Source organism: Artibeus jamaicensis, unplaced genomic scaffold (genome assembly GCF_021234435.1).
Source record: "Artibeus jamaicensis isolate MK-2021 breed Jamaican fruit bat unplaced genomic scaffold, CSHL_Jam_final contig_518, whole genome shotgun sequence".
Taxonomy (NCBI): Eukaryota; Metazoa; Chordata; class Mammalia; order Chiroptera; family Phyllostomidae; genus Artibeus; species Artibeus jamaicensis.
In genome coordinates, this window is record NW_026521870.1 from 4,172,814 (window position 1) to 4,198,875 (window position 26,062).

Sequence of the window (26,062 nt, forward strand, 5' to 3'; positions counted from 1 at the left end):
TTTACCTTGATAAGAATATGCATATAAACACACACCACACATGAAATGTGCACGTGAGCTATAAACATATGCTATAGCGTATGGAAAACAAAGGCACGCTCCTTTATTCTAGTTAAAGTTGCCCTCTTTACAAGAAACTTTTATCTCACTCTTCCCTCTTTCAAAACCATAATTTTCTTCCAAGCAAAGATAAAGTTGGTGCGAGCTCTTCAAGACCCCAGTCTCCCTAAGTCCCCATCACAGACTTCAATTCAAAGGAAACTCATGTGTGTGGCAAGCCTGTGCTTCCATCGAACTCCCCTCAGAAACATGATGACCCCCTTCCCCCAACCCGAAGACAGAGGACTCTCATTCTAAGAGGACAATCCCTGGGTAGAGTACATTCGGGCAACCGTTCCCTTCCTCCCAGCGCCCCAACACCAGAACCCCTCCGCAGCGCCACGCCTTCTCTGAGAGTCCGCTCCTGCGGGCCAGCCGGGGGTGAGCGCCCTGGTTAGTCAGTGCGCACGTGACGCGCGGTGCCCACATGACACGACCGTGGGCGGGGGAGGGGGGCAGAGGAGTGAAGCAGGGAAAAAGTTAAGGAAGATCGATCTAAGCGCCCAAAGCAATGGGTTCCTTCCATTCTTCGTCAAGTAGTCGCTCAGGGATCCTTAGGGGACCGCTGAGGAGCAAGGCATCCATGGTCCAGCTTCCCAAACGGGGTGGGGTAGGGGGAGGGCATAGTTCTCCTCTTTCCCCGCCACCTTCTCCTCCTTTCCGCCCTGCTAGTGATGCCGCTGCACCCTCAAGTTGCTCCTTCTTTCCTTTTCTCCCTCCGACTTTTTCCCCTACTTTCCTTCTTTCTTTCCTTCCTCCCTTTCTTCCTTCCTCCCTCCGGTCTCTGAAAGCGCTTTATGCACCACGGACGATGGCACTGACGCACATTCAATTTGCCCCGGGAGCTTGCCCCCACCTCTGAGGTCAGACAAGGCCAAGCCCCTTCCACCGGGGAAGGTAAACTGCGCAAACAAAGTTATACGCCACACCGAAACCCGCCCTCCCTTTCGTTGAGCCCCCCATTCGCATCTTCCGGCAAGCTCACTTGCTCCGTTGCCACTCTCTCGACCTCAGCCCACTACCGTGCAACACACCCCCTTCCACAGCGAGCCCACCCTTCCATTGCCCCGCGCTTGGAGAGATCCAACCTCCTGGCAAAGCCCCGCTGCGCTCACCTTGCTTGACACACTTGAGCCGGAGGGGGTCCTTGCAGTGTTTGATCACGGCCAGCACGTCCCTGATGGTGAGCCCCGCCACGGGGGTCTCATTCACCTCCAGCAGCAGCTCCTCCGACACCAACTTGCTGCCGCTCTCATAGGCCACCTTGCCGGGCTTCACTTCCCCCAGGTAGGGGAACTGTCCATTCTCGGCGCCCCCCTTCAGCTCAAAGCCCAGCTGGCCCTCCGGGTTCCTGCCAATGACACTCTCGTGGACTTTGCTAGTCCAGTGGCTTTTCTTTTTCAAGCTTTTGGACATGGCAGTGGGGCGAGTTGCCTCAGCTCCTGAGGGGTTCCTCTGGAGTAGGGGTGTTGGCGGTGAGAGAATAAGGATGCAGGAGCCAGGGGGCCAAGAGGTGAGAAGCGCAGACTTTGCCTTCCTCCCCTCTCTGTTCGGTGCTTTCCCTCTTCTTTGGATGGAGTGTGGACGAGGAAGGGGAAGGATGAGAGGGATGGCTGGGCAGAGGTAGGAGAGCCTGGGTGAGGTTGTGCTGTCCCTTGAATGACACTCAAGGCTGTGGCCCCGCAGCAGAGGAGAGCTGTGGCGGCGGCGGCGGCAACCTCAGCGAGCAATAGCGGAGCCGGGGAACGGGTGGGGTGGGGGTGGGGAAGGAGGCTAGAGATGCCGGGGGCCACTCCTGCGCGGTGCGACTGGGAGCGCGCGCGCCTGGGTGTGTGGTGTTAGCTGATGTCCATGGCAGCTGCAGTGGCAGCGGCGGGTCTGTGTGTGTGTACTAGTTGTACAGTATTGGCAGGAGGGGTGGAGGGAGAGCAGAGGCGGAGGGAGCCGGCCGAGGGAGGAGGGGCGCGCGCGCCGGGTAGGGGGCCGCCGAGCCGCTGTCTCCGTTCCCCCCCCTCGGCAGCTTGACCCGGTAGTGAAGGCTGAGAGAGAGGCAGGCTGGGTCCGCCTGGCAGACGGAGAGAGGAGGCGGGAGCGCGAGAGGAGGGGAGGTAAGGCCCGGCGTGGGGAGGCCGGCAGGCAAAGCTTTGAGAGCCGACCGCGGACCTTTCTTCAGTCTCCCAGCGGCCGAGCGGTGAGCTAGGCTGCAGCGCAGAGAGAACGCCCCGACACCCGGGCGCGGACTGGGCGGGAGCAAAACGGCTGGACCTGGATTTGAACGCGAAGGGGTGCTGGCGCTTCTGCCGGAGCGCCGCCCGCCCCCTGGCGCGGGATCCAGCCGAGAGAGCCGCGTTCGGCCCGCCGTGGAACTGCGGGAGAGGCCTGGGCGCTGGGAGCCGGGGAGACTGGCGTGGGAGTCTGCAGTTTAGAGGGATTTACTCTCTTCCTATTTTCGGTCAGACTCGTGGCAGAGTTCTCCAAATTTCCCCGCAGAGGAGCGGAAAGTTAGGGTACCCCCGCGCGGGAGGGCGAAGCAGCAGCCCTTTCCCGGGACTGGCCCAGCCCGCGCCTCGAGCCCCGGGGCGAGGACGGAACGCTGGGCGGAGTTGGGTGAAAGGCGATTCCCAGGAGCGAGGGGAAGGGGCTTCAGGTTTCCTTGTTAGAAAGCGCGGAAAGCGAGGGGCTGCAGGATGGTGGGGGGCCGGGTGGTGCGGTGCGGTGCGGTGCGGTAGGAAGCCTTCCCCGGGGAAATCCACGTGCTCGCCCGAGAATTGTGGCGGCCCCGGCAGGGTTACGCCTGGACCCCGGGAAGCCCTCCAACTCCGGCTGGTAGCTCGGGAAGAACCTTAAGATGACCTGGCCTGAGAAACTCCCGCGACAAAGAAGGAGAAGAAGGCTCCGAGGGTGAACCCGGCCAAATCGGGGCTGGCACTCGGCTCGCTGGCCCAGCACCAGGTTCCTTTCCCTTCAGCCCGGAGGAGAGGTGAGGACAGGGGCGCGAGGATGCAGGAGGGCTGCTGATTTTCACTCGACCGCGAATTTCCTGTGAGGTGTTTGGCGAGGTTTTAGAAATTCTTGTAATTGATAAGTGAATTTCACTTGTTCTACTTTCAAATGATATGTTTAAGACAAAAAAAAAATGTCGCACACCTACTCACATCTTCAACACAAAGCATGAAAGGCACTTGTTCAGTTAGGAATCTTGATGTCTGATAGGAAGATAGTGTGGGAGGCAAGTGGTTCAGAAAGGCCAGATTTGAATGCAGTCTCTGTTTCTTACCAAGAGCTTGATCTTAAGTATATTGCTTGACCTTTCTGAGCCTCAGTTTCCTGATTTGTTTAATAGAGTTAGAAGTACTAATCTGATAGGCAAGTGATGAGGATGAAATCAGGTTAATGCATGCAAAGTGCTTGCCTGACTCAGGTGGGTAGCACTTAAAATGTTAATTTCCTTCCTTTCCCCTCTCAAGTATAACTCATTATTTGGGGAAAAGTGGGATTAAATTTAGTCAGTACTGGAAAAGATCTAAAACAAAGATGATTTGTTTAACCGTGTGTCTTTTTTCACTTGAGAAAACAGATCCCCAGTGAGTTGGCTGCGACTGATGGGAATTATTCACTAAGCCAGGGGAACTTCCAGGATCTGAAAAACGAGTGACAGGTAATGCCCAGGAGTACACAAGACTTTTTCTAGCATAGCCCAGCCTCACCCAAAGTTGACTTTTAGCATTATGAGACACAATCCTAAGTGGAAGTTGGTAATGAGAACTAAATAAGTATTTTTAAACACTAATTACAGACTAACATGTTTGGCTGATGCTAATATTGATCAAGTTCTAACTGCATGCTTGATGTTGTCCAATAGGCTTTACATATATTAATTTCTCCTTACATCTTAATAAGGTGGATGTTGTTATCATTCCATTTGACAGATGAGAAAATTGAGAAGGCTGCAAATTTAGTCAATGGCAAAGCAAATAATCAGACCCAAGTTTTTTGGTTCCAGACCTGGTCTCAGTCACTGCATTGTTTCTCTCCCCATGCACGTACAGTGTGTCACACCAGCAATTAGTACATAATGTCCCCAAAGGTTTCATCTGAATTTTATTGTAGGGGTAACTAGGATAAACAAAAACAAATGGAGCAGGAGTTAGAAATAAAAGCATTTTACCCTCAAGAACCCAGGAGAGTCATTGACATGTATATCAGTTAACTGAATGCTTCTCAGCTCCTAATTCATTCATTTCCTTTGTCCTGAATTATGTTATTAGAACTAAAACCTATAAACATTTCTTTGTTGTTAGTTGGTATAGTATTAGGCCTACTGAATAGAAGGTGCTAGAGAGACACTGCATAAAAGCGGGACTTCTCTTAGTTCCAGTGTTTTTCTTCTTGCTTCTACAAGGTTAGTGTGTGGCTTTCTGGCCAGTGGTGTGCTAGAAACCCGTGTTTCACATCCTCCAATAAGTTTGAACAGTTCCCTAGTGTTTGTCTTCCCAGTAAGCCTTGCCGGCATCCCAAAGGGTAGCTTCCTAGCAAGTTTCACTGGCACCTCAGCTGGCCAGCCCAATCTGTGACAGCCCAACACATTTCTTGGCCATCAAGTGGGACATAGACACGTTATCTCCGATGAGGTCTGTCTCTCATTCTAGGCTACAGGATAGGGATGGAAGTGGGGGTGTGGTTCTTCTAAGTTACTTCACTGGATACTATCCCACCATCCTGGAGTTCATGGGTGCTCCCTAAATTGGCTCTTCCTATATGCTTCAGTGATCTCTCTTCTCTTAGTGGTCACTCTCCTTTTAGTAGGTAATAATTCTTTATATTAAATGTCCTTTGTTCCTATTATGGTGTGATTTCTGTCCTGATTGGACCTCTACTGATACAAGGTGAAACAGTAACACTATCTGGGGAGTCAGAAGTTGGCATCCTGTCCGTAACTGTGCAGCCTTAACCAAGTCACTTAAACTTCCAGAGCTTGTTGCCTCATTTGTAAAAAGGAAGTGGCAATATATATAGCGAAGTTTTGTAAAGATCATGTAAATTTTTAAAAGATTTTATTTATTTACTTATTTACTTATTTATTTGTTTATTTTAGAGAGAGGGGATCAAAAGGAAAAAGAGAGAGAGAGAAATATTGATGTGAGACAGAAACTTCAATCTGCTCCCTCTCATACATCCTCCAACTGGGGGACCCACAACCCAGGCATGTGCTCTGATCAGTTATTGAACCAGCAGCCTTTTGCTTTGTGGGATGACACACAAGTAATTGAGTCACACTGGTCAGGAACATATAAAATTTGAAAGCATTTAAATGCACTTAAATGTGAATGTACTTTAAAACTGTAAAGTGCTATCAAAATTAATGGTGTTAATGATCAGTATAGGAACAGAGACTAATACAGAAGAAGGAGACATTTTAAGAAAAAAAATTGCATGCATTCTGGGTACTTATATTATTTCTTGGGGGTAAAAACAGCATTTTCACTAAGATTTATGGTCATCAAATAAATATACTGTTGGTTGGTTGGTTGTCTTTGCCTAGCTTTCCAGAGATAAAAACAAACAGTTTCTATTCTCAAGTAGTTCAAGTTTCCAGCTCTATGAAAAATACAACTAAAATTACAAACATTTTCAAATGTTAGGTTCAGACTAATTCAGTTATTTGCTATTCTGGCATCCTTCACATTTGTGTTATTTTTGTTTTGTCTACGCTTTCTGGGTTTGATGCTTGTGTCAAGAAAGAATTATTTCATTGCTGAGCACTCTATGTGCAGAGCATGGCACTGGATATTGCATGCTATTCCAAAAGAAAAATACTTTAAGAAGCATAAAGGCTCAAAAAAGAAAGGCATGAATGCATTCAATCTTTAGAAGAGGTCTAGGACGTTGATACTTGTGGGACACTCCACGTCTTGAATCCCTTAGATTTTGTCTGAGTGCCCTATCCCCAGCTTCTGTGTTATTTTATTTCTCACAGGCCATCCCCTGAGACTCTCCTTGAAGACTGCCCAAAGGCTCTGGAGTCACTTAGCCTTCAGGCACCCAGAGCCAGAGAGAACCACCTGGGAGTTAACTTTCTTCCCAGTGAACCTTTCCCAAGAACTGCCCTGCAGAGTATAAAAGCCCAGTCTTATTGCCTCTAGAATACTCAACGCTTCCTGGCAGGATCAAGCTGATGCCAGCATTTTGCCTGAACTCCCTTCCTTTCCTCTCTTGCTTAATCTGGTAACAGATGCATTTTTTTGCATAAGCATTTTCTAATTAATAAATCACTTGCACACAATGTTCATCTAAAGTGTATGATTCTGGGCTTCCTGACGTACAGTGTTATATTTCTTTTTACAGATAAGGAAAAAGGTTTAGGTATTTTAAACTGCTCAAAGGCACGTTACCATTAAGATGTGGAGTTGTGATTTGATCTACATCTGTATGACTCTAAAGCTCCTACTTCTAATGCAGTATTACATTTTAAAGTACCTAAAACTGAGTGATTTTAAATTAACTGTCTGAACAGAAAAGCACACAAATGTCATCTATTGATTAATCAACAGATTATTGTATCCCTGTAAGATCTTCAAGTGTTTGAGGAGAAAGAATGAAGAACCATGGGCAGTAAGAACAAAACATGGTACGCCCATCTAGGAAAAACATTATAAAGGATGAGACCTACCTGACCAAAAGTAAGATATTTCCCACATTTTGGCAGAGAGTGTAAATGTTCAATGTGATTTTTAGTCAAGGACTTTCTTTGTCCTAAGGTTGAATGGGGTATTTGTATTTTTCCCTCTTCTATAAAAAATCATCACAAACTTGGTAACTTAAAACAACACAAATTTGTTATCTATAGTTGTAGAGGCCAAAAGTCCAAAATAAGTCTTGCTGGGCTACAACTAAGACATAGGGACTGCATTTCTTCTGGATCTCTAGGAGAGAATTCTGTTTCTTGCACTTTCCTGCTCTTAAGAGGCCACCTGAACTCTGACTTGTGGCCCCCTTCCTATATCTTCAAAATCAACAGCAGGTCAAGTCTGTTCATACTCCATCACTCTGACACTGACTCTCCTGTCTTCTTCGTCCACTTTTCAGGACTCTGATTATAACAGCTCTGCCCAGGTAATGTCCCTATTTTAAAGTTAGCTGATTAGCAATCTTAGTTCCACCTGTAGCCTCAATTTCCCTGTGTCACATAACGTAACATAAACACAGTTTCCAGAGAGTAAAACCAGAACATCTTTGGGGGGAGACATTCTGTCTTTTACAGTATTTTAGGATACCGCGTAGTCATATCCTCACTGTTTACATTTTAGTTCAGATTGTCAACATCACTACTGCATATAATCCCTGCCTTTTGTCTCAGAAACCTCTATTACATTGCCTGCGAGAACTTTTTGAAAACTCCTTTCTTCATAAAGTCCTGCAGTGCTGCCCATGAAATACACAGCAGAGTCCAAACTCTTTATCTTGCTTTAATCCTTCTCTGCCTCCTTCCTAACTAGCCATCTCTTTCCATATAATCACTGGAATTGGATGCTGGAGCAACCCAGCTAATGTAGGTCTTCTAAGACAAAGATGAATGAAAGGAGTTCCCTTTGCGATATCTATTATAGGCCCTTTGAATATAATTAAAGGCAGAAATTTCAAAATTGAATTTTGATGTTCAGGTCACAGCAGAGAATTCAGTCACCTACCATGTTTGTACCCTGGGGCAGCTGATCCAGCGTCCTACTCAAAGTCAGGCCTGAATCTCCCCTTCTTCTTAAAACCCTTTGTTTTATTCATCCTGAATTGCTTTGTTTCCTTGGCTCACTAAGACATTTCATACTTCTCAGTTTGCCTGAAAGGCAACTCTTTCTCTCTGTATAGTTTATACCTGCTGACCTGGTTAGACATATCTCTAGAGTCACCTCTCAAAAGCCTTTTCTGACTCTTATCCTTTCAACACACATGAAACTCACCTTTATGTCTCCATGTACCTTTGTGTAAACATGGCTTCTAATTCATTTCATTGTTTTTCGAAGTCTGTCTTCCATAGAAGAATGGGCAGGCTTTTTGGTTTTTTTTAATTTATTAATCTTTGCATTCTTACCACATTGCACATTCTCTGGCACAATGTATATGCTCAGCAGAATTCTGCCTAATGACAGATATGTGCAATGTAATGGTGTATAAAATTTTATTATATGACCACGACCTTAATATGAATTTTTATCTTTAGTCTTAAATGATTATCTCTTTATATCCATGCTAATGTCTTAAAAGAATGGAATGCAGAAGAGCACATATTGATGAAAAAAGACAATATACTTAGCCATGAATCTAAAGTTAAGAAAGGAAGCCAGATTCTTCAATAGTTTATGACACAATCTGAGAGATGGTAGTAGTCGTGACAGTGCTGGTAGAGGATAAACTTGACCCACTCCCTCATTTGTCAATTATTAAACTTCCTCCTGTATCTGCTACAATATTCACCCAAAAATGCTAATCCATATTTGTAAGGTAGATTTATGCAGCATAATGCAGAACTTCTCAGACTGTTCTATTAGGATACCTCTAAGGGTCCACTTCCCAGGTCAAGAATAATCTTGTTTAAAGTCTCTAGTTATCATTTAAAAATTGATTTGGATTTTAGATACTAGTCTGTAGTAGAACATATTTATACAGATATAAAACATGGCACCTTCCCCAAACTGCCTAAGTTATGTTCCAGAAGCATTTGCCTTGTTTGTACAGTGGTTTCTTGGTCAAGTTCAGTGACTGTGGTTGTGCAGATCTTAAGTCCAGAAACTGGGAATACAAGCCCAAGTCCTGGAGAAAGTTTGAGCTGCAGATAGATACAGATTTGGGGACTCTTTGTCTTTGCCTATAGAATGCAAACTGTGAGAAGAGAAAAATACTGAAAAATATTTTTTGTTCTTTGACTTTAAAACCATTGACATTTTTATATAAATAATAATGGGTAAGACCTCTTTATGCTTTTTGGTTACCTTATTCAACATACTGCACAAAATACAACAAAAGTATTGTATTTGGATCTGGAAATGTACTTTTTCTTATGCACTGTTATGCAGTCATACTTGAATGTCAGTATCTGGATTGATTTGTCTTTCATTTTCATTTTTTGACTTTTACTTATTCAGTACCTGTCAGTCTTTTATCATCACTTCACATTCTACTAATCTCAAAAAGATACTCTCATACCTTTTATAGCTCAGGCTTTTCTTACTAGATTTTTTAAATACTTCAAAAATTCTGGTATCTCAAGTTCATGCCATAAAGTAGCTGTATCTATCCCCCTCTTTTTATTTGTGTTCAATTACTATCACTTTCTACTTTGTGACTCTAAATCTTTTAAAACCATCTTACCATTTTTTCATGCATTCATCCTTACAGAAAATTCTATCTATATGGAAAATTCTATCTCTAAAACACTACTTATCTCTTACCTTTCTAACTACTTGTATTTTTCATATTATCCCTTATTTTACAAATGTGCATCTTAATTTATCTTTTTTCTCTAAAACTCTTATTATTATATATCTTGTTTTCCATCAATTTCCATTATAAATTTTAAAATAAACTTAGAGCATTCTATATGTATTTTAATAAGATGTATACTGCCCATATTATAAACCTGTCTTATTTTTAATCATTTTGTTACTGATTTTAAATGAGTTATCACTTTTTATTACGAAGAAGTAAAAGAAGCAACAAAGGGATAATATTATCATGGGCTTAATTTCTGCCAGTGAAAAATCTTGTAGGTGGAAAGAAAGTTACGGAAAGAAAGTGAACATATTCTATTTTGAAGCAGTAAGGAATTGTCAGATTTGTTTTCTAGTCTTTAAGAAAGGCATATTTCAAAAAATTCAAAGAAGAGTTCATCATGTTTCTCATGCAGATTATTGAGAAGTAAAAAATGCGGATGAACATTTGGTGGCAATGAGAATGTAATTCTAAACACACTAATTTGAATAATTTTGCAAACCTCTTCAAATACTGTTCTGTATGGTATGATTTGCTTTTAACCATTTTAAATGCTATGGATATCTTCCAGAATATGATAAATACTAGTGATCTTGTCACACCCTTTTCCCTCTACCACAAATGCATATATGCATGTTTTTTCCTAATATCATATATCATTTCATGTAGTTCATAGATCCATTGAAGCTAAACCATTTGCTTGGATAAGAGATTCTTTGAAAGTCCAGCTTAAGTATCCCTTTTATGTAAAGTGTTTTTATTTATACATAATTTGCTGAAAATAATCTTATCTGATGAACTCCTAAGAAATGCTACCTGATACTTTTCATCACATTTCTTCTTGCTTCATACTGAGCATTCTAGTCGTATCTTAGCCATACTGCTAGGCTGAATCATGAAAGCATGACTTCATGGTTGCATTTCTCACAGAAGTTGAATGAGTGAAGGAAAATACAGTAGTAGAAAAAATGAAGACATAATTAAAGTGAATCTGAAAGGGTCAACTGTAGCTATTAAGCACAGAATTAATTGATGCTAATAAACTAAACCCAAATTTTAAAATGTTTTTTAAAAGATCAAGAACTGCAAGAAGTTTGCCATCTGGGAAGGTATTGAAGTGTTAAGACAATTGTATAACATTTTATCTATCAAGGAGAATAACTTTAAATATGAAAAAGGGATGATAAATTTTTAAGAGAAAATTGAAGTTTAAGATGAGTCATGGGACAATTCAAAATTTTTTAATTGCTGTAGGGGAATTTAATCTTCCAAGTTCTCTCAGTTAGGTCCAAGGGCAATAAAAGAATCAGGAAGTTTGGCAAGCCATTTTCTATAATCTCTGGAGAAAATTGGACATTAAGGGATTCAGTAGAAGATAGGTGAAAAGCAAAGCTACCATGATTTTCCAAAGAAGCGATTTACTTCATAAACTATAGACTACAAAAATTAGGACATCAAGAGAAAGAATTGATAACATAATGCTAGTACAGCTTTATAAGGAACAAGTGAAATAAAAAATGCACATTTTTATTTATAAAGTATGACTTGTGAGACCATGTTAACTTAATCATTAGTCATTAATGCCATCAATGCTTTTTATATATCCAAAATGAATACTCAAAGACCAGGCTCTTATCATTCTCTTTAATACCTTAAAGTGATGCTTCAGTTTGCAAATGTTCTTTTAACACAGTCTCCACATCTGGCTTTAGTAGGATGTACATAATAGGCTTATTACATCCCTCTCATGAGCACTCAGTATTTAATATATGTTCTTCCAATCAACTGCTCCCATCATTGCCTCATTAATTTTGTAGGATCACTCCTGGTCCTTTTCCAAAACACTTTCTAAGGCTTTTCTTTAATAATTAATTGACCCTATAATTATCAGATATATTAAGACCACCACCATGACTTTAATATTATAAATGTATAATTCAAAGTTAATATCCTTAATGTACAATAATTTGTCTAAATAAAAATTTTATGAATAATAAATATGAAACAATTGAAAATTTTATATAAATGTGTGATAAATTTTAGGCTATGTTTAAGGAATGTTATAAATATTTTACTTATGATTAGTATTAGTTATAATATTGCTCAGTATGAGTTACGTATGGTTGAGATATAAATAAATTTCATTTAATTTTGAATTGATTAAATATTTGCATATATTAAAGTCTTTTATAGTATAGTGACTGACATTTTACTAAAATTTCAAGATTTCGAGGACATATTTTAATAAAATACAATTTTGATTTTCACTTTAGGCAGTATTTAAAATTTTATTTATATTGTCACAGTATCTGGATAGGAGAACTAGAAATATAAGAGAATATTTTCTTTATTTAATAACAATAGGTATTGAAGAGGAAAAGGCTCCTATGTACATGGTCTGAGTATGCAACTGCAAGAGTTTAGGGACTCAATGAAACACCTTGCCGACCTTAAGGAGAACAAACATACTACATTTTCCTCTTTAAGCTCAGAAAATATTCTATTTTTAAATAAATTTTATTGATTATGCTATTTTACTTGTCCCAATTTTTCCCCTTTGCCCCCCTCCACCTAGTACCACCATTCCCTCCAGCAATATCCCCCCTTAGTCCATGTCCTTGGGTTGTGCATATAAGTTCTTTGGCTTCTCTATTTCCTATACTATTCTTAACTTCCCCTTGCCTATTTTGTACTTACCAATTATGCTTCTTAATCCCTGCATCTTTTCCCCCATACTCCCCTTTGCCCCTCTCACATGATAACCCTCCAAGTGATCTCCATATCTGTGATTTTGTTCCTGTTCTGATTGTTTGCTTTGTTTGTTTTTTGTAGATTCAGTTGTTGATAGTTGTGAATTTGTTACCATATTAATGGTTCATAGTTTTGATCTTCTTCCTTCTCTTAATTAAATCCCTTTAACATTTCCTGTAATAACGGCTTGGTGATGATGGACTCCTTTAGCTTTACTTTGTCTGGGAAGCACTTTATCTGCCCTTCCATTCTAAATGATAGCTTTTCTGGATAGAGCAATCTAGGTCATAGATCCTTGCTTTTCATTACTTAGAATACTTGTCAGTCCCTTCTTGCCTGCAAAGTTTCTTTTGAGAAATCAGCTGACAGTCTTATGGGAACTCCTTTGTAGGTAATTATCTGCTTTTCTCTTGCTGCTTTTAAGATTCTCTATTTTTAATCTGTGACATTTTAATTATGGTGTGTCTTGGTGTGGTCCTCTTTAGGTCCGACTTGTTTGGGTCTCTCTGTGCTTTCTGGACTTGTATATCTATTTCTTTCACCAAATTAGAGTTTTCTTTTTTCCAAAAGGTTGTCAATTTCTTAGGCTTCTTCTTCTCCTTGTGGCATCACTGTTATTTGGATATTGGTATGTTTGGACATGTCTCAGAGGCTCCTTATACTATTCTTGTTTTTTTGAATTCTTATTTCCTTTTGCTGTTCTGGTTGAATGCTTATTACTTCTTTATGTTTCAAATTGTTGATTTGAATCCTGGCTTTATCACTTCCACTGTTGGTTCAGTGTAGATTTTTCTTTATTTCACATAATGTGACCTTAATTTCTACTTGGGTCTTTTTTATTTTGTTTCTGTACTCAATGAGTTCCATGAGCATCCTGATCACCAGTGTTTTGAGCTCCACATCTGATGTGTTGGTTATCTCTGTTTCATTTAGTTCTTTTTCTGGGGTTTTGTTCTGTTCTTCCATTTGGACCATATTGCTTTGTCTCCTCAATTTGGCAGCCTCTCTGTGTTTGTTTCTTTCTAATAGATACAGCTGCTTTGACTCCCTGTCTTAGTAGCATGGCCTATTGTAGAAAAGACACCTGTAAATTATGTGGAGTGGAGCCTTAGGTAATCACTAAGTCGGAGCAACCTGCTTCACTTGCTTTGTGGCTCTGTTTCAGGGGAGGGCTCAAAGAGGGGGCAATGACAATGCCTGGCTTCTGGAGGTTTGCCTGGCATTTGTACTGTACAACTGTTCCCCTTCCGGCTATTGCCCTTATGCTAAATGCCAGAGAGGGTGAGTCTGTGTATGTTTTAAGTCCATGCGGGTCCTTTTTAGTGGAATCCCCTGAAAAATCTGGCAGTTTCTTCTGCCATCTCAACAACTAGTTTCTACAGCCCGAAGTTATGGGGATTTGTCTTTCTGGTGCTGGAACTCTAGGCTGTGCAGTCTGGCCTGGGGCTGGGGTTCCTTGCTCCCAAGGTCTCCCTCCTCATTTTTATCTCCCACACGTGAATGTGGGACTGCCCGTTCTGCTGCCAGTGCTGCCTCTCTGCACCTCTCCACCTGTCTCCATATCTCAGCCCTTTCTACCCATCTGGATGAATGTGGCTTCTTTAAATCCTTCATTGTTGCACTTCCATACAACTTGATTTTCTGACAGTTCTGGGTGTTTTTTGTTTTGTGGTCTAGTTCTAACTCTTTTTGTGGTTGCAGGAGGAAGTGAAGTGGTTTACCTGCACCTCTGCCTTGACCAGAAGGCCCAGATAATATTTTAAAGTATGTCAGTTTATGCTTACGTATAAGCATTCCCTAAAGCTTTGGATTTAACAGGAAGCCAAATAAAGGAAGTGTAAGTTTTTTCTGTACTAATGGAGATTTACTTCATAGCCTTTTTCTCTGGAAACCAATATAGATCTCTCCTCAAGACTAGGAATATTTGCATATGAGGTATGATTCAAAAGGCTAGAAACATCTCTTCTGTTCTTTCTAAAATGCTTCACTGTGTTTTGTCATATTGCCTGATAATTTTGCCTCAGAGACTTATCCTTTTGAGATAATATACTGCGAATATCTCCGACAGGTTGTTTTCTGCTTTAGTCATCCTCATACAGATACTGGTGAGCAAAATCCATTGATTACAAGTTAAAGGAAAGATTGTGAGCTGACAATCCCTAGAGTACATACTTCCAAATGCTGCTTAGAAATTTCCATGATTTTCTCAATCTAGTTTATAAGAATAAAGAAATTAAAAATCAAAAGGATGTGGGCATGTTTCATAAAATTGTACAATTGATATTCTCTTTCTATTCTCTCTGTTGATTTAAAAGCAAAAGAAATGGAATGTTAACAAGTGGTAGGGTGGTACTACTGTAGTTGTGGGGATTATGGAAAGGCCTCTTCTAGGATGTGATTTAAAAAAAACTTTAAATTTTATTTTTCAATAACAGTCTACTTTTTGGCATTATTTTGTATCAGTTTCAGGTGTACAGCATAGTGGGCAATCGTGCACTTTACAGTGTGCCACCCTTGATATTCCCAGTACCCACCTGCAACCACACATAGCCATTACAATATTATTGACTATATTCCATATGTTGTACTTCATATCCTGATGATTATCCTGTAATTACCAAACTGAACTTCCTAGTCCTTTCATCTTCTTCACCCCGACTGCCAACCACCACACCTTGAGTAATCATCACTTGTTCTCTGTGTATATGAATGTCCCTCAATTCTGTTTATTTTTTTCTTTACATTCCACATATAACTGAAATAATACGGTATTTGTCTTTCTCTGGCTGTTTCACTTAGCATAATACCCTCTAGTTCCATCTACATTGTTGCAGATGGTAAGATTTTGTTCTTTCTGATGGCAGAGTAATATTCCATGGTGTATATGTACCACAGCTTTTTTATCCACTCATCTATTAATGGTCATTTGGGTTGCTACCATGGCTTGGCAATTGTAAATAATGCTGCCATAAATATAGGGGTGCATATATACATTCAAATGAATGTTTTGGCTTCAGATCATTCACAGAAGAGGAATCACTGGGTCATAAGTCAGTTCCAGTTTTAATTTCCTGAGCCCTCCCATACTGTTTTCCGTAGTTGCTGCACCAATCTGCATTCCCATAGAGTACACAGGGTTTCGCTTTTTTCCACATCCTCACAGCACTTTTGTTTATATACTTATGGATAATAGCCATTCTGACAGTCGTAAGGTGACATCTCATTGGTTTTAATTTGCATTTCTCTGAGGTTTAGTAATATTGAGCATCTTTTCGTATGCCTATTGGCCACCTGTATCCTCTCCTTAAAGAAGTATCTATTCAGGTTCTCTGCCCATTTTTTAATTGGAGTGTTTGTTTTTACGGTGTTAAGTAGCATGTCTTCTTTGTAAATTTTGGATATTAAACCTTCGTCAGGTGTATCATTGACAAATATCTCATTCACTAGGTTGTCTTGTTTTGTTGATAGTTTCCTTTGCTGTGCAAAAATTATTCAGTTTGATATAGTCCCATTTGTTTATTTTTCTTTTGTTCCCCTTGCCTGAGGACATGTATCAGAAAAAAAAATATTACTAAGAGAAATGCCAGAGATTGTACTGCCTATATTTTTTGTAGGGGTTTATTCTTGTATGTAGTATAAGAAGGTGGTCTGCTTCATTTATTTACCTGTATCTGTCCAATTTTTCCAGCACCATTTATTGAATAGATTATCTTCACCCCATTTGTATGTCTTTGCCCTAGGGAGTAATTTTTAATAACTTTTATTTATTTTTAAGAGATTTTATTTATTTATCTTTAGAAGGCAAGGGAGGGGAAGCAAAGGGAAGGAGAGAGGAAGAGAAATATCAATGTGTGGTTGCCTCTCGTGAGTCCCCTGCTGGGAACTGGCCTGCAACCCTGACTGGGAATCGAACTGTAATCCTCTAGTACACAGACCCGCGTTCAATCCACTGAGCTACACCAGCCACAGCCTAGGGAGTGATTTTTTTAAACCAGGACTTAAATGAGGAATAGTATTCACTTGTGTAAAAATCTGGGGGAAGCACTTTTCAGGTAGTGGGAAAGGGAAGTATATAGTTTCTCAGGTGGTGAGAAACTTGACATGTCAGAGACTAGGTAATTTTCACTTTGGTTAATTTGTGCATTCAAATTATATTATTTCATAGATTATTCTATAAGGCTTTTCACAGATTACACCCTGGTTAAAATTAATTGTCCCTGACTCCTACCATGCTCCATGCTAATCTGTACCATTGTATATGCTATTTCTTTGATTTTGATAGCTTGTCATTCATTCATTCGTGCCTAATAATCTGTGACTCATCTCTTAAACTTCACTGTACACATTCCCACTTTTAGGAAGCCTTCCCTTCTCTCTCCACCCAGCATTGTTAGTTACTCAATTTTTATGCTAGCGTTACTTTTACACTTGATAAATTTATATGCAATTACTAATTTGCATATACCTACTTTAATACTTCTGAGTTTCTTTAAAACAAAAATGTTATTAATTCATCCTTGGGTACATATAGACCAGAGTAGTAGTATTACACAGTATGTAGTACTATGTATATAGTAGGTAATCAATAAATCATTGTTAAATAAATGAGAGAATGGATATCTTTTCCTTTTTATAACTTATGCAATATTTATCTTCAGAACAGATTCCATGATATATTTATTAAGGATAATAGCCATAAACTAGCTCTAGGTTATAGCTATATTCTATAGCCAGTAGAATATTTATCATTTTCTTATGGAAAAATAAAATGTTAAATTAAGTACCATTCATATTTAATGCAAACTATACTCATGGAAACATTGTGAAAATATTGAGTAATTTTTGACATGCAGTTTTCAATTCAGTTTTTCCATTATTCTGATAGACTTTCAGTCTGCTTTTACATAAGTTAGCATTGATTGCCAGTTACTACTTAATAAAAATCTTGATTTAATAGCATGCTTTCTGTGGTTTATCTTTTTAAGTTAGAGTAATAGAGCGGTATTTGAGACATTAATTATATTTTGTTTATCAGAATTTACTGTCCTTAACTTGGAACCTTAGGGCTTTTCCAACTCCTAAGTGCCCAGCAGAATAGAATAGTTGGATGAGGAGCTAGGAGTGGAAAATCTGGCCAGATAAATGGGAGGAGGATAAGGACATTTTGATAAGATGAGTCAAAGGTCAATTCTGTCAGGGAACAATGACAACACTATGCTTTAATAGATGACAGAGAAGTTGTAGAATGCAGCATTAAAGTTGTAGAATCAGAAATACATACTTGAAGCGCCCCCCCTAGAAAGTTCCCAAATGTTGGCATTTGCTAAGTGTCTAAGTGCTTGGCATTTATTCTGGGCCTTATCTGTAGTCAGGGAGAGGCTTTTACCCTGCAGGTTCTCTTTGAAGTCATTGGTGATAGAACTGCATGATGCAAACTTACTGAATGAACTAAACTAATGAATAAATGCATAAGCTTTTACATTTAATTCTATATATTGTTTTAGAAATTTGAATCAGTAGCAAAACCTACATTGTTATTTAATCTAATGGGTTAGAATTTACTTCTAATAATTTTTTAACACTCAAATTGTCCCATATTTGGTTTGCCGAGGCCACTTCAAGTTGGTTCACTTATCCCTTTGATATGTCCCTCTGATTATTAGAACATTTCTTTGCTTCATGATATTTAAAAAAAGTTTCAAATTTTTCTTGTTCTTTCTCTTCCCCAGCTCTGGTTCTGCCTTTTTTCCAAAAATAGCTCTCTTCCTGCTAGTGAAGAATGATATATAGAAACCAAGATATGGTAATTTTTTTAAAGATTTTATTTGTTTTTACAGTGGGGAAGGGAGGGAGAAACAAAGGAAGAGAAATATCAATGGGTGGTTGCCTCTTGCACGCCCCCTCCTCGGGACCTGACCCACAACCCAGACATGTGCCCTTACTGGGAATCAAACCAGTGACCCTTTAGTTTGCAGGCTGGCACTCAATTCAGAGCCACAGCAATCAAGACCCAAAATGTGGTAATTTGACTTGTTGACTTGTTTATTGCTATTTTGGGGTCATTACTAATAAGCCCTTTGAGTGGACAGAGATAGGAAATACAGAGAGAAGTATTTAAAATGTATTAATATGTATTCTATTAAGTACATAAACAGAGATAAATCTTGGCTTATTGGGAGCACATTAACACTTTTGAAGGGAATATATTTGTTATCTACATAAAGTGGGCCTACAAAATAATAATAATTGACCTTGAGCAAAGCACATCAAATAGATTTAATAGTTAAAGGTTACATATCTTGGAATCTCAGATGCAGGAAGGAGACATTTTCTAGAACTATCATCTAGATGTTAATAGAGTAGACCCTTGCAGTGTTGTTTGGGTCTGTTAGAATAAAAATAAGATTGGAGACAAAAGCATTTTAACCGCATGGTAAAATCATATTAGGCATTCATTATACTCAGAATCTTGGATGAATATTTATGAGAGGAGTATAAACAAATAAGGAAGTAGTGACACTGTCTACTTGGGTAAAATACTAATATGCTCTCTTTGGATAAATACAGTAGCTACAGAGGCAATACTAGCCATTTCATTTAGCAATAGCTTGACTATCATTTGGCTACTAATATGGATAACTTACTTGAAAAAGATGAGGAGTGTAAACCTCAAAATAATCATGACTTGTATCCTAAAAGTTCTGTGAGTATGTATTCAAATTCATAGAGTTTTCTCCCAGCATGTCAAGGGGGGCTTTTTTCTAATGGTTTATCTCTCCCCAATTAACTTTGAAAACCAGAGCTTCTCTATTTGTTTTTGTTGTTTTTATTTATTTATTTTTAGAGAGAGGGAGAGAAACATCAATGTGTGGTTGCCTCATATATATGCTCCCCAATGGGGACCTGGCCTGCAACCCAGGCATGTGCCCTGACTGGGAATCAAACTCGTGACCCTTTGGTTCGCAGCCCATGCTCAATCCACTGAGCTACGCCAGTCAGGGCCAGAGCTTTTCTATTTGGTTTGATAATCCCAAAGATTAATTCAGTAGAAATGGAGGCTTATTGTTACCGATTCATTCACTTTATCTAGAAAAATACAGTTTGATAGTTTTATGTACTATAATAAATCATACATTCCTACTATAGTACTACATCATATACACACTTGCTCCCTATTGCATTGTAATAATTTAGTGACCTGAAAATAATGTAAAATATATTTATACACATATATTCATGTTATTTTTTATTTCAGATATCATAGAAGAGAAACACCAGAAGCCACAGCATAATATAAAAAGGACACAATTTGACCAGTGTTACAAAGCAAGATTAACAGTTATTAAGAATGTATACTATATATATTGTATTTTGTTTAATCATCTAAACAATGTAATTGCTACACCTGTTATTCCCATTTCATAGAAAAATAAACTGACATTACATGCTTAGTTAAACTCAGTCTACTTCTTGTATGTAATACATTGTGGAGATTTGACTCAGACCCACATGTTTGACCCTAGACCACATACTCTTTTAAATTCATCACATCAAACTTTGCTCTCCCCAATTCAGCAATAGTTTACTCAACTAATTCTTTGTGTTTTCTTCTGAAAGAGAAGGATATTGGCTTGTTTTAACAATCTACAGTGTTTTAACAATCAGTAAATGTGTTCACTGTACATCATAGTTTTTTTTTTTAGTGGTCTGTATTCATGCTTTCAAATTAACTCTGACAGTGATGCTTTAAACTTAATTTCAATTTTATTAATTAAAACGGATCTGAATACATTGAAAAATATAAGTTGTGACAACAGGATGGAAATATGTGGGTGAAAGCTACCCCAGGGTCATTTTAAATGACTTTATCCAAAAGAGCTGCCTAAAAGGCAATAGGATCCCAACAGAGAGAGTCTGAGAGATGGACTCCTGAGACCTGAATCCCAGTCAGGTGCTGGTGAGAGATGCCTATCAGTGAATGGGGAGAGGAGTGAATGGTCCGAAGAACCCTCCAAGGAACCGAAACTCCCTTCAATGAAAATGAAAAGAGTCAGCTATGACACTTGGAAAAGCAAAGAACAGTGATGGCAGCTCTAAAATACAAGCATGCAGGAGATTCCTGTGCCCTTACCTCTTCTCCCGTCACCATCTGGAATCCTGGAATGGTCAGAAACGGTGCAAATTAGGAATTGAGGAGAGGACGAAAGACGAATTGGGAAAACAGAGGAATATCTATCCAAGCTGTACTTTATACTACAAGCCTGCCTTCTGTTGCATAGCTGATTAGGTGAGTGCAGAAGCTTTAATTTTGAATGAAGCTTGAAGTTTTTATTATTACTTTAGTACACCTATCAGTTTCAGAAGTGAAACAGTTTAAGTGACAAAAGTACCAGGAGGATACATTATTTAAGATAGCTCTGGGGCACCAACAAAGATTTTATTTAGGGGAAGGAGAAGAATTACCTCACAGAGCATACTTCAAAGGACATTATGAGAAAAAAAGAAAGTTATGTAATGATTTTATTATGCCAGTGTGTTTCAGAATATCATGTGTTTATATATCCATATATCATATATCAAAAATTATACATTTATATATGTACATGTGTCATATGGAGCACATTTTACAATTTTCTTAATTTTTAATTAAATATTTATTTGGTTATTCTCTGTTTCATTTCTATATATTCTAAATGTTATAGCTATAAACAAGGGTAAAATGTTTATATGCAATATTTTATATATTGTTATAATTGATAAAGTAGTATTTAAACTCCATGTGTCATGTGATATATTTCATATTCTATCATTCTTGCATGTGACTGTTATAAAACACAAATCATCCATGGTTGGTGTAAGTGGATTGAGCACGGACCTGCGAACCAAAGGATTGCAATTCGATTCCCAGTCAGGGCACATGTCTGGGTTGCAGGCCAGTTCCCAGCAGGGGACGCACAAGAGGCAACCATACATTGATGTTTCTCTTCCTCTCTCCTTCCTTTCCCCTCTAAAGATAAATAAGATCTTTAAAAAAATAAAATAAAACACAAATCAGCTCAAATCAACAGGACCAAAATTAGATTTGGAAAAATTTATTCAGTATGATGTGTAAGATGAGTCAGAATTAATTCTACTTGAGTTCACAGAGGATTTGAAATCAGATGTAAATTTGTAATATATTACTTTAGTTATGAATTAATATTATATTTGCTTTCACAAAATGGTATTATGTTTCTGAGTACCATTTAGACAGAACATTACAACAGATATTCTATCTTTAGTCTCTTCCTCCCCACCACCTAAATGTCATTGAAAAATCTGTCCATATTGATTATCAGTATTCAAGACTGGTTTTGAAAAATGCGAAGAACCAAAGATTTATAATTTAGTGGAAGATATAACAGAATTAAATATTTTATAAGTACAGGAAAAAATGTTCCTTGAGAGGTAACAATTTTAAAAAACTGGTCTATCAAATACTGAATTTTAAATATTAAGACTATCAAAGATATAAAATACAGAAGAGTTTCTTAAATAAGTGTCCCACATTTAGGAACAATCAATACTTAAAGAATTCATTAGGACATGGTATTCTACAATCAATGTGTGAGCATTAAGAAAATGTTATTCGAAACATTGAAAATTTTCAGAGTTTAGGTCCTATGATTTAGAATTTAGATGTCAAAAAGCCACCATTTAAATTATATATATATAGATATACATATATATGTGTGTATATGTATATATACATGTAATATTCTAGTAAACAAAAGCCATTAATGGCCTATAATCTTATCCTTACTAATAAAATTCAAGATAAAGTATAAAAATATTTACCTATTTCATTATTAACAATGGCTATTCATGAAAAAATAAAACCCTAGATAAATGAAAATGAATACTTATTGACATTCAGCATTACTCTGAAAAAATTGCTTAAAAATACTAGTGACTACATGGCACCATCAATTCAGTGTGTCATTAGACAACCCTAATCCCCTACCCGAGAGCTATTCTCCACTACCTCCTTACTGATAGAACCTCTTTTTTTTTTTTCAGATTGGCCATAATCACACATAAAATGCTCAACTCTACAGACTATTTCCATCAGAAGTGACCAAGTAACAAAAGTGTAAGCAATATGATAAAAATATGGACCCGCTAGAGACTTCTGGGAGTACTTTTGTTTTTCTAATACAGACTCTGTTTTTGTCCCCTTCTCTTTTTCTAGCCTATAACATAACTGAAGAGGGAGACACCATTTTGCCTCCATGATTAGACAAGCATGAAGGTAAAAGCTTCACTGTGAGGATGATGGAGCAAAATCATAGAAGGGGGCCTAGGTTCCCTTCCTTCAGACTTATTATGTGAGAAAAATAAAATACTGTTATAAGGTTAAACAACAAAGATAGGTTTCAACTTCATGTACCTAAATATATCACAATTCACACAATATACATAAAAGTGGTAAAAGTATTCATTATATAAGAAATCCATGATGCCCAATACAATCAAATAGAAAAATTACAGTTCTTTAATTCATTATGATTTTGAATTGATCTTTTACAGTCTTTTAGTTATCAAACTATTAAATACATTTGCACACTCAAGTTTTGTTAATAATGCAGTTGAATCCTATTTCTCTGTGTGTATATGATTGTGTGTGTACAAACATATGTGTGCACATATACTTCAGGAACCTAAAGGAATGATTATTTCTTTTGTAGGGCACTCAATTGTAGTTACCTCAACTCTTCCTTAAATTTCTCCATCCAAGTTCCACTTCCTAAGGGAATAGATCCTAATATATTCCAATAAAAATAATTTAATTATTACTTATTTTGATCTGGCCATCATTGGAGGTTTGCAGCATGAGTGAGTGAGAATTCTGACGCATTTACTTTATCTGTATACCCACTTCAGAGTTTTTATCATAAATGGATGTTAAATTTTGTCAAATGCTTTTTCTGCATCTACTAGCTGATCATATGATTTTAATCGTTCATTTTCTTAATGTAGTATATCACATTGATTTGCAGTCAGAAACCCTGAAAGTAGTGGTTCCCTATGTTCTTATCTTAAGCCAGCTGTTCAGTTTTCCAGTCCTTCTAGAAGGTAGCAGAGTTGCTATCAAGCAATAGCTCTCTCCTCCAAGATCTGAGACACATGTTCATCAGCCTCCACTTTAGTAATCCAGAAAAGCATGTTCCCTGCTACTCTAGATCATAGTGAAACTCAGGAAAGTCATAAATCTCAATAGTCCAGGTAAAGTCCAGGTATTCAAGGCAGCATCTTGCAAAGAATTCCTTTGCAGCTCCGGAGTCAGCTAGAGCAGACACCATCACAACAGCAGTGTGTGGCCTAATCCCTTAGTCCAGACAGTGTGTCTTTTCTCATTATTACTCCCTGCATGGCCAAGAGCACCTCTTCCCAAGCCCCATGGTCAGGAGAGCTCTGTATGGCTGCTACCTCCTACTTTTCTTCTCCTTTCTAAGCCACTTGGCCAAAAGAGTGAATGACTCCCATATTGTTTAAATCCTGGCACCTCATCATAATCACATTTCTGAATCCTCTCACACTGGGTTACACCTACCGGTTCCCACAGCCTTTCTCTCTGGCTGCCTTTGTTAGTCCAGGCAGGCATGGAATGGTGTCCAGAACGCAAGGTGTATAGGAATATTGGAGAGACATACAGGATGTCCTCACCCCTTCCCCCACAGGTGTGAGTTGGGGGAAGGGACACATGGAGCAGGAACATGCAGGGCTGTTCTGTACAGCCACAGCCTTGCAGCTAATCCATGGCATGGTCATTTAACATATCTATAGCCTTTGGTAGGTCACTTGGATATGTTAAATGGCTGTGGCCAGCCTTGGAGCCAGGGGGGTGAAGTCACTTCCCCCCAAGATGTAACTGAGGGGCAGGTCCCCCGAGCTGCAGTGCCTGTGTAGCAGCTTGAAGAAGATTGGCTCTAGGACATGGGGCAATACCTGCCCAGACTAACCATGGCAGTCCAGTAAACTTGTAATGATACAGAAACACTGGCAGGTGTAACTGATTATGGGAGGGGTCGGAAATAGGGGTACAGAGGAAGAATGGCACAGGGATTTAAACCCAGTCATGGCAGCCATTGGAGAAAGCCATGTGGTTTTGGGCAGAGTGAGGACCCCCTCTTGCCCATGGAAAGAGAGAGCCACGCAGCTTTGCCAGAATGGAGATCCCTACAGCCAGGTGAAGAAGAAAGACGTGCACTTTTGATGGAGCGTGGACCCCTGCAGCTTTGGTAGAAGAGGCCCATGTGCCTTGGGGTGCTCCCTTTGGCCGCATGGCCTGGAAAGCAGGAGAGACTTTGACTAGAAAAATGGGTACAAAGAACTCTTGTCAGTGGACTGTGAGGTGCCGCATGACTTTGGATTAATTGGAGATCCTGCCTGGACGGTGACACAGCTGACAGTACCAGCGGCCTGGAAAAACAGACGTGTGCTCTTTTCCTGACTTATGGTACCCCGAGTTAGGACAGAGGGAGAAGGGAGCGCTGTGTGCATAGGTAGATATCCTAGGGGACTTTAATATTTTAATGGGGACATTGGCCACTGCTTTCAGTCTGTATAGCTTTGTATAAACCTTTCCTTTCCTTTTCAGAAATCTCTGACATTGAGAGATGTCTTTCCTTTAGCAGCAGACAGATGAGTCCAGTAGGTATTAATATACCGTTGGGAGGGGCCCCTGTTTTCTGTAACAGTTTTTGGCATCCCTGGGTGGGCCAAATATTGCCCCCCTTGGACCTCTGCTCTGTAACAAATATACAGAGATCATTAAGTTAGGAAGAAAAAAGTAACATAACTATTTCACGTCTTCGTTACTTAAGTCCTAAAGTTACATTTCCTTGGTCAAAGTCATTGTTAATGCAGATGTTTGAGAATAAACATGGTTACTTTAAACACCACATAAGACATCTCTGACATAATGTCTCCCTACTTCCTGTTAATGTGGTAGAAGATGAAAATTTACTAAGTCAAAACAATACTTGTAAAGAAGGCAAATAATAGTTCCTCAGAGTCTGTGAGAGATTTTCAGTAACTACATGGACATTGGCTAGACTGAGAAACTACTGGAGGTCTTCACATATTTTGCCCCTGAAGACTGAGCAGTACCTAAAAGGAAGGTTGAATGAGGCTATAATCCACACCCACTACCCATCCCTAGGACAGAGATGCAGGGATTTTTCCAACCACGAATTTGAACTGCCATCCATTTAATGAAAAATAATTTACTTTTAGTGGTAACTAGGGACATATTCTCCATAAATACCTTCTAAGTACCTATAACTCTCAAACATTCAGAAAATTAAGTTCCCAGTTAAGCAATATGAATAAAAATGGACTAAGGGTGAGGTTACCTAACAAGTTGGTAGGCAGAGAAGAAACCAAAAAGTTTCCTTAGCCAGAATCAAACCTATGTGAAGTGTGCTAACAGGATAAATCATAAATGTCCTCACCACACGCACACAATAATTTTTAAATGATCATATGAGATGATGGAAATGTTAATTTGCTTGTTTTGTTTACAATGCATATGTATATAAAATTCAATGTAATTAAACACATTCAATATGTATAATTTTATTTGTTAATCATACCTAAATAAAGCTGAGGGGAAAAAAGAGAGATTGGGGGAAAAATGGAATATGGAAAGTTCCAATGGAGTGTTAACTGTAGGTAGGTAATGACA

At 39.1% G+C, this 26,062-nt stretch overlaps 1 protein-coding gene and 1 long non-coding RNA gene across 11 annotated transcripts in view; one reads left to right on the plus strand and one right to left on the minus strand.

The window, feature by feature from the left end:
• The window catches only part of MAGI2 (membrane associated guanylate kinase, WW and PDZ domain containing 2), a 1,409,833-nt gene extending 1,407,886 nt beyond the window's left edge, over positions 1–1,947 (minus strand). For all 3 annotated transcript variants that reach the window (XM_053668925.1, XM_053668924.1, XM_053668923.1), the window contains exon 1: positions 1,215–1,947. In XM_053668925.1, coding sequence (XP_053524900.1) covers positions 1,215–1,515 — 301 coding nt within the window. In that variant the 5' untranslated portion in view covers positions 1,516–1,947. The remainder of the gene's footprint in view (positions 1–1,214) is intronic.
• On the plus strand, positions 1,323–25,780 carry LOC119050105 (uncharacterized). Of its 8 annotated transcripts, none has more exons than XR_008392301.1 (8): positions 1,323–1,386; positions 2,886–3,079; positions 3,677–3,757; positions 6,651–6,727; positions 18,063–18,136; positions 19,589–20,620; positions 22,393–22,465; positions 22,565–25,780. It is a non-coding gene; the product is annotated as an uncharacterized LOC119050105 (long non-coding RNA). The 8 variants fall into 8 exon arrangements; XR_008392298.1 differs by lacking the exon at positions 1,323–1,386 and adding an exon at positions 1,957–2,207; XR_008392299.1 differs by lacking the exon at positions 1,323–1,386 and adding an exon at positions 2,214–2,551.
• Positions 25,781–26,062: the final 282 nt, after the last annotated feature.